General features: G+C 36.3%; 1 protein-coding gene across 5 annotated transcripts in view; it reads left to right on the top strand.

Annotated features, from left to right (window-relative positions):
- Positions 1-13,165, top strand: part of ehmt2 (euchromatic histone-lysine N-methyltransferase 2) — a gene marked incomplete at its 5' end in the record, with an annotated part of 32,363 nt that extends 19,198 nt beyond the window's left edge. For 4 of the 5 annotated variants that reach the window (XM_082186443.1, XM_082186446.1, XM_082186447.1 and 1 more), the window contains 12 exons: positions 2,022-2,144; positions 2,586-2,687; positions 2,763-2,867; positions 4,492-4,646; positions 6,560-6,727; positions 7,754-7,916; positions 8,897-8,974; positions 9,055-9,170; positions 9,886-9,972; positions 10,066-10,144; positions 11,021-11,196; positions 12,516-13,165. In XM_082186443.1, the coding sequence (XP_082042569.1) occupies positions 2,022-2,144; positions 2,586-2,687; positions 2,763-2,867; positions 4,492-4,646; positions 6,560-6,727; positions 7,754-7,916; positions 8,897-8,974; positions 9,055-9,170; positions 9,886-9,972; positions 10,066-10,144; positions 11,021-11,196; positions 12,516-12,696 (1,533 nt within the window). In that variant the 3' untranslated portion in view covers positions 12,697-13,165. The remainder of the gene's footprint in view (positions 1-2,021; positions 2,145-2,585; positions 2,688-2,762; positions 2,868-4,491; positions 4,647-6,559; positions 6,728-7,753; positions 7,917-8,896; positions 8,975-9,054; positions 9,171-9,885; positions 9,973-10,065; positions 10,145-11,020; positions 11,197-12,515) is intronic. The other variant, XM_082186444.1, reaches the window with a different exon arrangement.
- Between the last annotated feature and the right edge of the window lie 361 nt (positions 13,166-13,526).

The raw sequence follows: 13,526 nt of genomic DNA, 5'->3' as shown, positions 1-13,526 counted from the left end.
AAGAACACTGGAATATAGTCAACATTTCAAAACCTTTGGCGATTTTAGGGGATTATTATTATTAATCTTCAGAGTTTTACAAGTCCTCAAAAAGTTTGTCCACTTAACAGCACATAACATTTCAGAAACGCGAGATCAAGAAACTAACTGGAAATTAAATAATAACAGGCCTTATTCATTCCATTTATAAACATTTCGTTTCATATAAACTGCCTATGCCTAACTGTGCGTTCACACACCGGACGCGAATAGCGCGTCAAATTCAAAAAGGGATTATGTGAAATTCGCGCCTGCCGCGTCTAGTGATACGCTTGACCACTTTGTATCAATTCGCACGTCAAGAGCTAAATTGACGCGCGTAAAAACAAAAGTTTGAAGCGAAATTTCGTCCGTTGTGAACGCACCATTAAAGGCTATGCGTGTGATGTGATAATGAGAACATATTTACCTCTGCCCTTTTCTCTTCAAAGAACCTGTTGCTATCCACCGAACCAATGTTGTGGTTCTAACGGCACTGAACTTGAATGTCACGGCCGAACACCACTAGGCTATTTTAGTAATCACACAATAACTTGACAATTTAATTAAAATGTTATATCAATATAGGCCTACATATTCTTTTTACTTTTCTTTTTTTATGGGAATTTCCTGGTAAAATGAAGGTAAAAAAAATATTATTTTATTTAGCCTTTCCACGGACCACCTGCAGTACCCTCACGGACCACTAGTGGTCCGCGGACCACAGTTTGAGAATGGCTGGTCTAATGCCATCGGGACTACGGGGAGATTCCCTGTGGGCTGACGTGCTTTTTGGGCCGATACATCTCATACTTTTTTGTTTCGTTTTTTGTCTTAACGGCCCATAAAACTCGTACATCGGCGGCCCATTCGTTTTGTTTTGCTTAATTGGCGGCGCTGGGTTAGTGCGTGATTAGTGTGTAATGCATTGGTCAATAAAAAGTCAGCGTTCGTTTTTTTTTCTGACACCCCATGAAACACGTAGATCAGCGGCCCATTTGGTTCTTTTCTTGATTGACACTGGGCTAGCCCAATCACACCTTTAATGTGAAGTATAGAAATATACTCTTTCAAGTATAGAAATTAGTACAAAACTAATTATGAAAGTTTCCTTTATTTTTCAGTGCATTTGTTTTACAATATATGGCTATTACTATCATGGGATTAATAATTATAACTATTATTATGTAGGCCTAGTAGTAATGTAGACAGACACTGTAACTAAAATAATTTTTCTTTGTTTAATTTTCACCAGATTGATGAATTTAACATTAAAAAGCACTATATATATATATATATATATATATATATATATATATAAAGTTGATTGGATTGGATTTTTTGCTGCCGCATCCTTCTCACCTTTTTTACCCCTGACCTGTTTTCATGCCTGTTCGTGCAAAGAAGCGAATAAAACACTGACACAATGATGAACAAGTAACAATAATATTCTCAATAACATATCATTTAACACCATAATTAAGTAAACCTAATTTCTTAATTGTCTTTGTAAAGAAACCTCATTTCTTAACTGGCTACTCTCTGCTGTGTCAGGCGACGACATCACTTCCTGTCGACCAGCGTAACTTCTGTTGGTTGCAATTTTGCAACCTCACCACTAGATGCCGCTAAAAATTACACACTGCACCTTTAAATAAGAGCAATCAAAATAAAACCTTAACCAAAAATTAAATCATAAAAATGCTAAATTAAAATATGTAATTTTAAAATAAAAACAATCAAAATAAAATAATTAAGTAAATTATGAAAATAGAAAATTTTATATTTTTTATAACAACAATTAAAATACAAGCCTTTCTAAACATTAAACCATAAAATGTAAACTTAAAATACATTTGATTAGACAACATCAGAGAACCATGAACATGTGAGTGTGTTGTTAAATTATTGAAATATTAAGACTTGTTGTATTGTTGGACTTGTCTCGGTTTGTATCTGAGGGAATTTTTCATTAAAATTCCTGCTTTTATGATGGATTTTAGGCAGGCGCTAAAGTGGACGCCCAAGATAAGACCCTGCGGACCCCTCTGTTAGAGGCCATAGTGAACAATCATGTGGAGGTGGTGAAATACCTGATCCAGAGCGGAGCCTGTGTCTATCATGCAGTGAGGAACTCACACACACACACACACACACACACACACACACACACACACACACTGGTGAATCAGAGGTGTTGATGTGTGTTTGGTGTCCAGGAAGAGGGCGGCTCCACAGGCCTCCATCACGCTGCTAAACTCTCTCTCTCTCTCTCTCTCTCTCTCTCTCTCTCTCTCTCTCTCTCTCTCTCTCTCTCTCTCTCTCTCTCTCTCTCTCTCTCTCACTCTCTCACTCACACACACACACACACACACACACACACACACACACACTGGTGAATCAGAGGTGTTGATGTTTGTTTGGTGTTCAGGAAGAGGACGGCTCCACAGGCCTCCATCATGCTGCTAAACTCTCTCTCTCACACACACACACACACACACACACACACACACACACACACACACACACTGGTGAATCAGAGGTGTTGATGTGTGTTTGGTGTTCAGGAAGAGGACGGCTCCACAGGCCTCCATCACGCTGCTAAACTGGGGAACCTGGAGGTGGTGCTGCTGTTACTGAGCACAGGACAGGTGGATCTGAACGCACAGGTGTGTTTCTGAGCGCTTTAGCCCGTCTCGTGGTGCAGGTGCAGGTGTGTGTGACATCAGCAGTGTGTGTTTCAGGACAGTGGCGGCTGGACGCCCGTCATCTGGGCCGCAGAACATCGACACATAGACGTGATCCGAGCTCTGCTCAACAGAGGAGCCAACGTCACACTCCGGGACAAGGCCAGTCTCTGACACACACACACACACAAATATGTCAAATACAGATGGCTAATGAACAAAAGTGACAAACACATATCACTAAATTAATGACACTTAAAAAATTTAAGTGTTTTCTTGGCAATTAATTGAAATAAACAAGTTGAAGTTGTAAAATTAATAAAAGTACAACTGAATCAAAATTAATGACAAAAATAGATGACTAAAACTTAAACAAAATTTTTAACGGTTGCCTTGGCAACTAATTGACACAAATACTTGTAAGTTGAGGAGCTAAAATTACTAGAATTATTAAAACTGAAACAAATATAAATTAAAGCTCATTAGGAAAATATAAACTAAATTAGAAAAAAGAAAATGAAAAAGATGCCAAAAGCATCTAGTATAGATTTATATATAGATTTGATTTTAAAATTATATATTCTAATTTGGCAATTTTATGATAAAGGATGATTTAAATTTTAGTTAAAGGTTTAGTAATTTTGTTGTGTTTTGTCTTTTTTCTCAGTGTTTTTATTTATTATTTGCACATTTTTCTCACATTTTTCTGTAATTCATCACAATTAATGGTGTTTGACTTATGAATTTACACATGGTTTGTCTTATTGGTTTAGCATATTAAAAACACACATAGACATATAAATAACATTAATAGCTTGATTTCCACCACAGGGCGACTTTAAGACTTCATTTAACTCATTTAATAGAACAAAACAGACGTTTTGTCAAAATCAGTGTTGGGGAAAGTTACTTTAAAAGTAATGCATTATAATATTGTGTTACTCCCAAAAAAAGGAACTAATAGCATTACTTAGTTACGTTTTATGAAAAGTAATGCGTTACATTACTTTTGCGTTACTTTTTCTCTCCTGTGCTGGGCTTGCTTGTTTGTTTTAATAACATCAAAAAAAGTTGTATTTTTGGCAAATATTAAGGCCCTTTTACCCCCGAAAGTGAAATGAATAATCCTCAGGCTGAAGGAAATGCATATTTACTCCTGTACAGTAGAGGGCGCCGCTCAAACAAACCATTCAGCTTTTCTGGATTAAAGAACAATATAGAAGAAGAAATTTCAACACTTTTATTTCTAAATCTAATCTAAAGTAATTTTTGCTTATTAATATGGTTGAATTAGATCATTGAAGGTCAGCAGCAAAGACATTAGTTAATAAAGTGATATTAAATACATAAAGTATATTTGTGTAATTTTAATATAGTTAATTCTACAAGTTTTGTGTAAAATTCTGAGATTTTTTTTTTACTGTTTTTATTCATTTTGAGGAATACTGAATGTTTTTGTGGCAGTGAGATCAGTAAATGCATGTTCACATTTAGTCTAGAACTAAAATAACCATCATGTTGACACACACACACACACACACACACACACACACACAACTCCTCACTTTATTTCTCTCAACATGAGGACAGGAGAGCTGTCAGTCAATACATGTGAAAAGTAACTAGCGTTACTTATTTGAAAAAGGAACTTAGATATTTTGTTATCATTAAAAGGAATGTGTTACTTTACTAGTTACTTTTAAAAGTAATCTGATTACGTAACTCAAGTTGCTTGTAATGAGTCCCCCGACACTGCTCATGATGGTGTGTGTTTGTCCCTGTACAGGAGATGAATGTGTGTCTGCACTGGGCCTCGTTCGCAGGCAGCGCTGAGATCGCAGAGCTGGTTCTGAACGCCGGCTGTCCTCTGTCGTGTGTGAACATTCACGGAGACACGCCGCTACACATCGCCGCGCGCGAGAGCTTCACCGACTGCGTCACGTACGTCACACACCGAGTCCCAGCTTAGGACCCCAGTATACATGCCTGATCTAAAGCTGTAATCAATCAAACCCCTTAATTCATGTAATAATCTTTTATTTTTATCCTGATTATTTATATAGTTAAAATGCATTTTCCGGTATGTTTTGCGACATTGTTAATTGTTATTAAGCAATAAGGCATAATATATATATTTTTTAATTACAAGCATATGTCATAATTAATTCTTAAACGGAGTATGCTTGTATCATATTTTTTTATGATCATGATTGGGGAACGAAATTGTAAATTGTACTGCTTGTGATTTAAATCTCAGTCTAAAGATATTAAATCATCCAGATGCTGTGGAAACTGGCCGCTCGATTGACAAAATATCAATAATAGAAAAAATATCGTAGATGGTAAAAAAAACGTTATCTCTAATTATTCCGGTTAGCTGTATGCTATGCTACTAGCTAAGCTAACAAAAAAACCCACTAAGAACGAGAAATGTTTAATTTCACAATCTATAGCTTCGGTTATATACTAGTATATGAAACATATAAGTTAAACGACATTAGCGGTCGTTATAACGTAGTTCATTATAATAAAGTGATTTTGTCTGATTTGTAACCAGGCACTAAATCGATTACCCATAAAACATGCTTTGAACCAGTCGGATTGCTTGGGTCCTAAGCTGGGACTCTCACCGGTGTGGTGAAGAGATGAGTCCCAGTGAAGAGATGAGTCCCAGCTTAGGACCCAAGCAATCCGAGATTATATAAGTCGTTTTTTTTAGTTAGCTTAGCTAGTAGCATAGCATACAGCTATCCGGAATGATTAGAGATAACGTTTTTTTCACCATCTACGGTGAAAAAATATAAATATACAGACTTTCACGTGCTCACGAGAAACGTATCGCATGCGCACGAGAGAGTCTGTATATTTAATTTTTTGCAAAGGTCCCTTCAGGGGCTCCGTAGATACAAGCATAATTCTGTTTAAGAATGAATTATGACATATCGTGAGCTTAGAATTATAAGGTTCTATCTCCGTTTTGGGTAGTTCTGAGATATTGAGCATCAAAGTTTTTACATCCCAGCTGGCAAAACTGTTATGTAGTATAATCTACTATTATAGCTCAACAAGACCATCACCCTACAGGTACTTTGAGGATAGAATATCAAAATCCTGGCGCATTTGGAAATGGGATTTTTTTAAGATGGCCCAAATGGAGATAGAACCTTATAATTCTGAGAGCTCTGATTCTGTTTGGAATTATAAGGTTCTATCTCCACTTTTACAAATAAAACCCCACATTTCAAAGAATAAATGTATATAACCATTGATTTTAATCAATTTATATATTTATAATACAAGCACACAGCTTGATTGGATTTTTGATTTTGATTGGATATTGAATCTACTGGAGATAGAACCTTATAATCCCAACTTTGTTTATGTTTTTGTGAGATGGAACCTTTTTATTTGATTAATTATTAATAACTACTAACAATTTTTTTTTTTTTTTTTTTTTACAAAAATAACACCACACAGGCATTAATAAACACCTAATGGATCAGATTATGTCAAAAACTCAATTTCGACCAAAAGTGGAGATAGAACCTTATAATTCTAAGCTCACGATATGGCATGCTTGTAATTAAAAAAAAAAATATATATAATGCCTGATTGCTTGATAATAATAAACAATGTCGTAACACATGCCTAAAAATGCAATTTCTTTCACTTAGACTATATAAATAATAAAAGATTATTACATGAATTAAAGTTTGATTGATTACATCAAGAATCGTGAGAACAGTTTAAGTTCAGGCGTAATACTGGGGTCCTCAGCTGGCTCTTCTCCACACCGGACGCCTGTTTCTGGCGTCACACACTCCTCTAACACACACTCTGTGTCTGTGTTTCAGGCTGTTTCTCTCTCGCGGCGCTGACATCGACGTGGTGAACAAGGAGGGCGACACGCCGCTCTCGCTCGCGCGCAGTGACACGGCCGTCTGGGTGGCGCTGCAGATCAACCGCAAGCTGCGTCGGGGAATCGCCAACCGCGTCGTTCGCACCGAGAGGATCATATGCAGGTCAGTGTGTTGTCTACAATACTGAGAGCGATATGTGTCCCTGGATCATGTCACCAGTCACGAGTCGCACGGGTGTATTTGTGCTAATAGCCAACAATACATTGTATGGGTCAAAATGATCCATTTTTCTTTTATGTCAAAAATCATTGGGATATTAAGTAAAGATCATGTTCCATGAAGATATTTTGTACATTTCCTACCGTAAATATATCAAACATTTATTTGTGTGAGTGAATGCTGCACAATCGGCAACATAAATGAACAACTTTAAAGGAGATTTTCTCAATGTTTAGATTTTTTTTGCACCCTCAGATTCCAGATGTTCAATAGTTGTATCTCGGCCAAATATTGTCCTATCATAACAAACCACACATCAATAGAAAGCTTAATTATTCAGCTTTCAGATGATGTATAAATCTCAAATTGACCCATGTGACTGTTTTTGTGGTCCAGTGTCACATTATGTGAAATACATGTGTGAATATAAGTAGCTTTTATTTTTATTATTTTCAGCTTTCATTTTTAGTTTTAGTAAAGTTGTTATGTGCTTTTGTCATTTTTTATTATAAATAGTTACAGTTAATTATATAATTAATAATTTGTAGTTTTAATATTTCTATTTAATTTATATGTTTTAGTTACTTTAGTACTTCAGATTATTTATTTCAGTTAGTTGCCAAGGAGACATTTCTAATTTTGGTATCATTTATATATACCATTATAGTGTGTATACGTTTTGAATTAGCTTTTATTTATTTGTATTTATTTTGTCATTTGTTTTTGTTGTTTTTATTAGTTTATAAATGGTTAGAATAAGTTACATAATAATAGTAATTTATCTTTAATTTGTTTTTATTTCATTTTTAGTAATTGTAGTAGTAATTTTCATTTGTTTTTCATCTAATATTATTGTTATTACTTTATTTCATTAATGATTTTTTGTTTTAATTATTGAAAGCTATTTTCTTTCATTTTAGTGCACACTAACATCACGTTTGTGTGTGTGTGTGTGTATCTGTTGTGTAGTGATGTGGCTCAGGGTTATGAGAACGTTCCTATCCCGTGTGTTAACGGTGTGGACGACGAAGGCTGTCCGTCCGACTACAAATACATCGCAGAAAACTGTGAAACATCCACCATGAACATCGACCGCAACATCACACACCTGCAGGTGCCACTCAACACTACAGTAAATACACAACACACACAGACACACTCATACACGCGCACACACACACACACACACACTCACTCATACGCACACACACACACACACACACACACACACACACACACACACACACACACACATACACACACACACACACACACCAAACAATAAAAGAAAGAATGATTTGATTTATTTATATTTACCTATATAACAGTATATAGGACTAAATATTTACCAACATAAAATCCCATTATTATTTTTTAAAGAAAATAAATTAATGCTTTTATTCATCAAGGACGCATTAAATTGATCAAAAGTGACCGTAAAGACATTTATAATGTTACAAAAGATTATATTTCAAATAAATGCTGTTATTCTAAATACTATATATTCACATAGAAAACAGATATTTTACATTGCAATAATATTTCACATTTTGTTGTATTTTTTTTATCAAATAAATGCAGCTTCGATGAGCAGAAGAGACTTCTTTCAGAAACATTACAATTCTTCCTGACCCCAAACAACAAAAATGAACAATAATCAGCATTTGAAATCATGTAAAATGATTTTCCCACACAGGGATTCTTTTCTATGACCAGTTCTGATTGATAAAGCAAATGAATCATTGAATCGTTGTTATGAACTGATTCATTGTTATGTCTGTTCAAAGAATTTGCTTTCCTCTCAAATGTGATTATAATTCGGACTGTTTCTCAAATCATTTCACACTCTTTAAACGACTGAACCAACCAAAAAGAATAATTTGTTCTCAAAAAGTTACTGTCATAGTAATGAATAAAAGAACGTGAAAACCTTTAGTGACCAAATAAAAAGCTTGATCATTTTTTAAGTGTTACTTATATCACCAACAAAGGCATTGACAATATTGAGTATCACTCAGCTCTATTTGTCCTGTGTGTTGACAGCTGGTTTTCTTGATGTGTGTGTGTGTGTGTGTGTGTGTGTGTGTGTGTGTGTGTGTGTGTGTGTTTCAGCACTGCAGCTGCACAGATGATTGTTCCTCCAGTAACTGTCTCTGTGGGCAGCTCAGCATCCGCTGCTGGTACGACAAGGTAAAACATCATCCCGTCTCCAAGAGAAGCTCTAAAACTCAGATCTGAAGCCTGTATAACATCACACATGTGTCCTGTAGGATCAGCGGCTTCTCCAGGAGTTTAATAAAATCGAGCCGCCTCTGATCTTCGAGTGTAACATGGCCTGTTCCTGCCACAAAACCTGCAAAAACCGAGTGGTTCAAGCTGGCATCAAGTAAGTTATTTTCAGAATATATTTGCTGTATTGAAATGTTTCGCATGTCAAATGAACCTCAGGAAGACGCTATTGCATAAGCTGGTCGTGAGAAACACCTGTGGGTCAAGTTTGATCAAGTTTAAGGCCATAAAAAGTCTTAAACGCTATAAGATTATCATTTCAAGAGGTCTTCATTTAAAAAAAAACGAAAACCAGGAATGAGATTAAACCATAATCAATGTTTTAATTAAGTTTGAGAGTTGCATTTCCAGAGCAAATCGCAATCAATGAATACTGCGCATTAATGGTGAACGATTGTCATAATTCATAAACAGTGGATCATAAACAGTGTTTGAGTCAAATGTGCAAACTCGTGGCATTTCTAATACGCAGTTGCGTTGTTTACAGGTGTTAACCACTATATTTCTGCTCTTTTATAAGCACCACCTACTGGCAGAAATTTAAATTGCATTTTCCTTCAGCCGGTGGATTGAAAAGAAACTAATGTGCATTTGAAAAATCTAAACAATTAGGATAAAAATTATATATATAATTTTATATAATCAATATATATAATCAATTTCTTACCAGCCAGAGCGAACTTTTTCCCGGAAAACTCACTTTGGCAAACTGTTTCAAACTCCCACTTTGGCCTGATTTTGTTGGAAATGGCGGCTGGTCAGTTCGTTCTTCAATCTCCCTTTAAAAGCCCTGGTCTGTCTGTGTGTTTCAGGGTGCGTTTGCAGCTCTACCGCACGGAGAAGATGGGATGGGGCGTCAGAGCGCTTCAAGATATTCCTCAAGGAAGTTTCATCTGCGAGTGAGTGGATTCGTGCAATGCCTTCAAAGTGTCTTTTTAAGAGCGTAAAGCAAACCTGGTTTATTTGGCTGTAATAATGCTGTGTTTCTGCAGGTATGTTGGCGAGCTGATCTCTGACGCAGAAGCAGACGTGAGGGAGGATGATTCGTACCTGTTTGATCTGGACAACAAGGTTTTGTGACACTGATTTCAGTCCATTCTGAAGGCCTGTTTACTAGAGGAGTGACACAGTGCAAATTCACTGACACAAATTTGCATTGAAACTCCCAAGCTTCTGTATACTGTCGCAAAATATAACTATATCATCGCACCGCTCTCTGTATGAAGTTGAACGCGTCCAACTTTATCTGCACACAGTCAGTCTACTCATGTTACCCTATTTAAAATCTGACTATTTAGGGTTTTTTGTTTGCTTTATTTTAGTTTTCATTTCCAGTTAGTAATGTTAGTGCTTCAACTTAAACATTTCCAATTTTCATTTAGTTTGTTTTCATCTAATTTTAATTTAATTTTTCGGTGTGCACGATATATCAGCAACCATATCGGTATCATGAGATATGTTTGATTTTTAATAATATCGTTATCGGTTCGATAAGAAAATTTAGCTGATATATTAAAGCTGATAAATAATGTATTATTTCCTTCAGCTGAGAGACTACAGATGCGCACTGTTCAACACAATGCTTTTGAATTGCTTGAAATATTCATATTTTATTTAGTAAGGAAAGTTGACCATGGGAGTGTAAAATTAATTTTAAATCTTTCACTGGCTCAAACTAGACTACTGCAGTGATTTATGTTGAATTGTTTGGGACATGTCTTTTCATAATGAGAGTTTTGTTTGTGTAATCAGGCTCTCAGAAATTAAAAAAAAAATTGGATTTAGATTTATCGGCCAGTATATCGGTTATCGGCTTGCAAATATAAAGAATTATCGGTTATCAATATCGGCCGAATTTTTCATATCGATGCATCGCAATTTATTTTAGCTTCATTTAAACGATGTCTGTAATAGCTTAGCTAACTGTAATACCCCTGTCTTTCGCAGGACGGTGAAGTGTACTGTATTGATGCCCGATACTACGGTAACATCAGCCGCTTTATAAACCACCTGTGCGACCCCAACATCATCCCTGTCCGCGTGTTCATGCTTCACCAGGACCTGCGCTTCCCTCGCATCGCCTTCTTCAGCTCCAGGGACATCTTCACAGGACAGGAACTGGGGTGAGTGTGTGTGTGTGGGCTCAATATTTGGGGCTTTTGGCGTCTTGATCCCAAGGAGTTTTTGGCCGTGTTTGCATCGTGTTCCTGTTGATATTCTGCTAACACTTTACAATAAGGTTCATTAGTTAACATTAGTTATTTGTATTAACTAACATGAACTAAACATGAGCAATACATTTGTTACTGTATTTGTTAATCTCTGTTAATGTTAGTTAATAAAAATCCAGCTGTTCATTGTGTGTTCATGTTAGTTCACAGTGCATTAACTAATGTTAACAAATACAACCTTTGATTTTAATTATATTAAATAATATTAATAAATGAAGAAGTATTGTTCATTCTTAGCTCATGTTAAAGGATTAGTTCACTTTAAAAAAAAAAAAAATCCTGATAATTTACTCACTCCCATGTCATCCAAGATGTCCATGTCTTTCTTTCTTCAGTCGAAAAGAAATTTAGGTTTTCGAGGAAAACATTCCAGGATTTTTCTCCATATAATGGACTTCAATGGCAAGCAACGGTTCGAAGGTTCAAATGTGAGTTTTAATGCAGCTTCAAAGTCTCGACACGATCCCAGTCGAGGAATAAGGGTATTATCTAGCGAAACGATCGGTCATTTTCTAAAGAAAAATTTAAATTATATACTTTTTAACCACAAATGCCCGTCGTGCACCATCTCTGAGATGTGCGACGCATTGCGTCATCACGTTGGAAAGGTCACGCGTCACGTCATCTAAGTTATTTGTCTTTGTACTCCGGTTCAAAAAGGTCGGGAAGGGTGAAAAACTCCCTCTCATTTTCTCCTCCAACTTCAAAATCGTCCAACATCTTTGTTTTAATTTATTATTATTTATTTTATTTATTTTTTCGTGACCTTTCCAACGTGATGACGTAATGTGTGGCGCATCTCAGAGATGGTACAAGATGGGCATTTGTGGTTCAAAAGTATATAATTGTTTTTTTTATATATATAAAATGACCGATGGTTTCGCTGGATAAGACCCTTGTTCCTCGACTGGGATCGTGTCGAGACTTTGAAGCTGCATTGAGACGGACATTTGAAACTTCAAACCGTTGGACACCACTGAAGTCCATTATATAGAGAAAAATCCTGGAATGCTTTCCTCTAAAACCTAAATTTCTTTTCGACTGAAGAAAGAAAGACACGGACATCTTGGATGAAATGGGGGAGAATAAATTATCAGGATACTAACAGAACTATTAACAGAACTAATCCTTTAACTAAGGTAGTTAACTAATGAACCTTATTGTGACGTGTTACCGATGTGTTTTCTGAGCGCGTCTGTTCTCTCTAACAGGTTTGATTACGGCGATCGTTTCTGGGACATCAAGAGCAAGTACTTCACCTGTCAGTGCGGATCCGAGAAATGCAAACATTCGGCAGAGGCCATCGCGCTGGAGCAGAGCCGACTGTCCCGTCTGGAGATCTGTGCGGATCCGGGCGCTGAAGCCGGTCTCCCGGGGTTAGGACACTCGTAATGAGACCCTCAAACACCACACCTGTGTGACGCATCAACAGCTCCCAAACATCTTCATTTACATCTTCAAATGATTCACTGAATCAAATGAAGCCGGTCTCCCGGTGTTAGGACACTCGTAATGACAGGTCAACAGCTCTCAAACAGAGACGTGTGCTTATCACACTAACGCTTGTGTTTGCATCTTCAAATGATTCATTTCTTCCATCTGACGGATCACAGGAAACAATAAAATTCATAACAATAAAAGTTCAGCACACGCAAATGCCAAATGACAACACAAAATGCCAACAGGAAGAAGCATTCAAATACACAGCTGTAAATCCTGCTCGGATCAGGAGGGGAAATGTCACAAAAAAACTTTGATTTTATGCCGACTCCTCTGATCACTAATACTCTGTTTTTCATTAAATACCATGAGCTTTTTTTGTATGTGTAATTGTTTTAATAAATACTGTTTGATACAGAAATGTCTTTTCCTTTTGTTGCTCTCGTCACAATAAGATTCCTCCAGCAATGTGAAATCACTTTAACAATTAACTGTGGCAATCAAATGCAATAATTCAGTTTTTATTGCTGGACTTTTACTACTGTAAAATCATAAATTATCATTTGAAGTGGGACCATCCCGGCTAACAAACATATGTTCCAAGAACGTTTTGTTAATGTTCCAATTACATCATGAAAACGTTCTTTCTGAATGCTCTAAATGTTTTTAAAAAATGTTGGGTAGGCCAGTAACAAAGTAAAGAAGAAAAGAAACCAGTCCCAGAATCAACAACACAACCACCATTTCAATGAAAATTACTTTTCTTTTGAAGTTATAAAGAA

The sequence above is a fragment of the Leuciscus leuciscus genome (genome assembly GCF_965113295.1).
Source record: "Leuciscus leuciscus genome assembly, chromosome: 12".
Lineage (NCBI taxonomy): Eukaryota > Metazoa > Chordata > Actinopteri > Cypriniformes > Leuciscidae > Leuciscus > Leuciscus leuciscus.
This window is presented reverse-complemented; position numbering and strand designations above follow the sequence as displayed.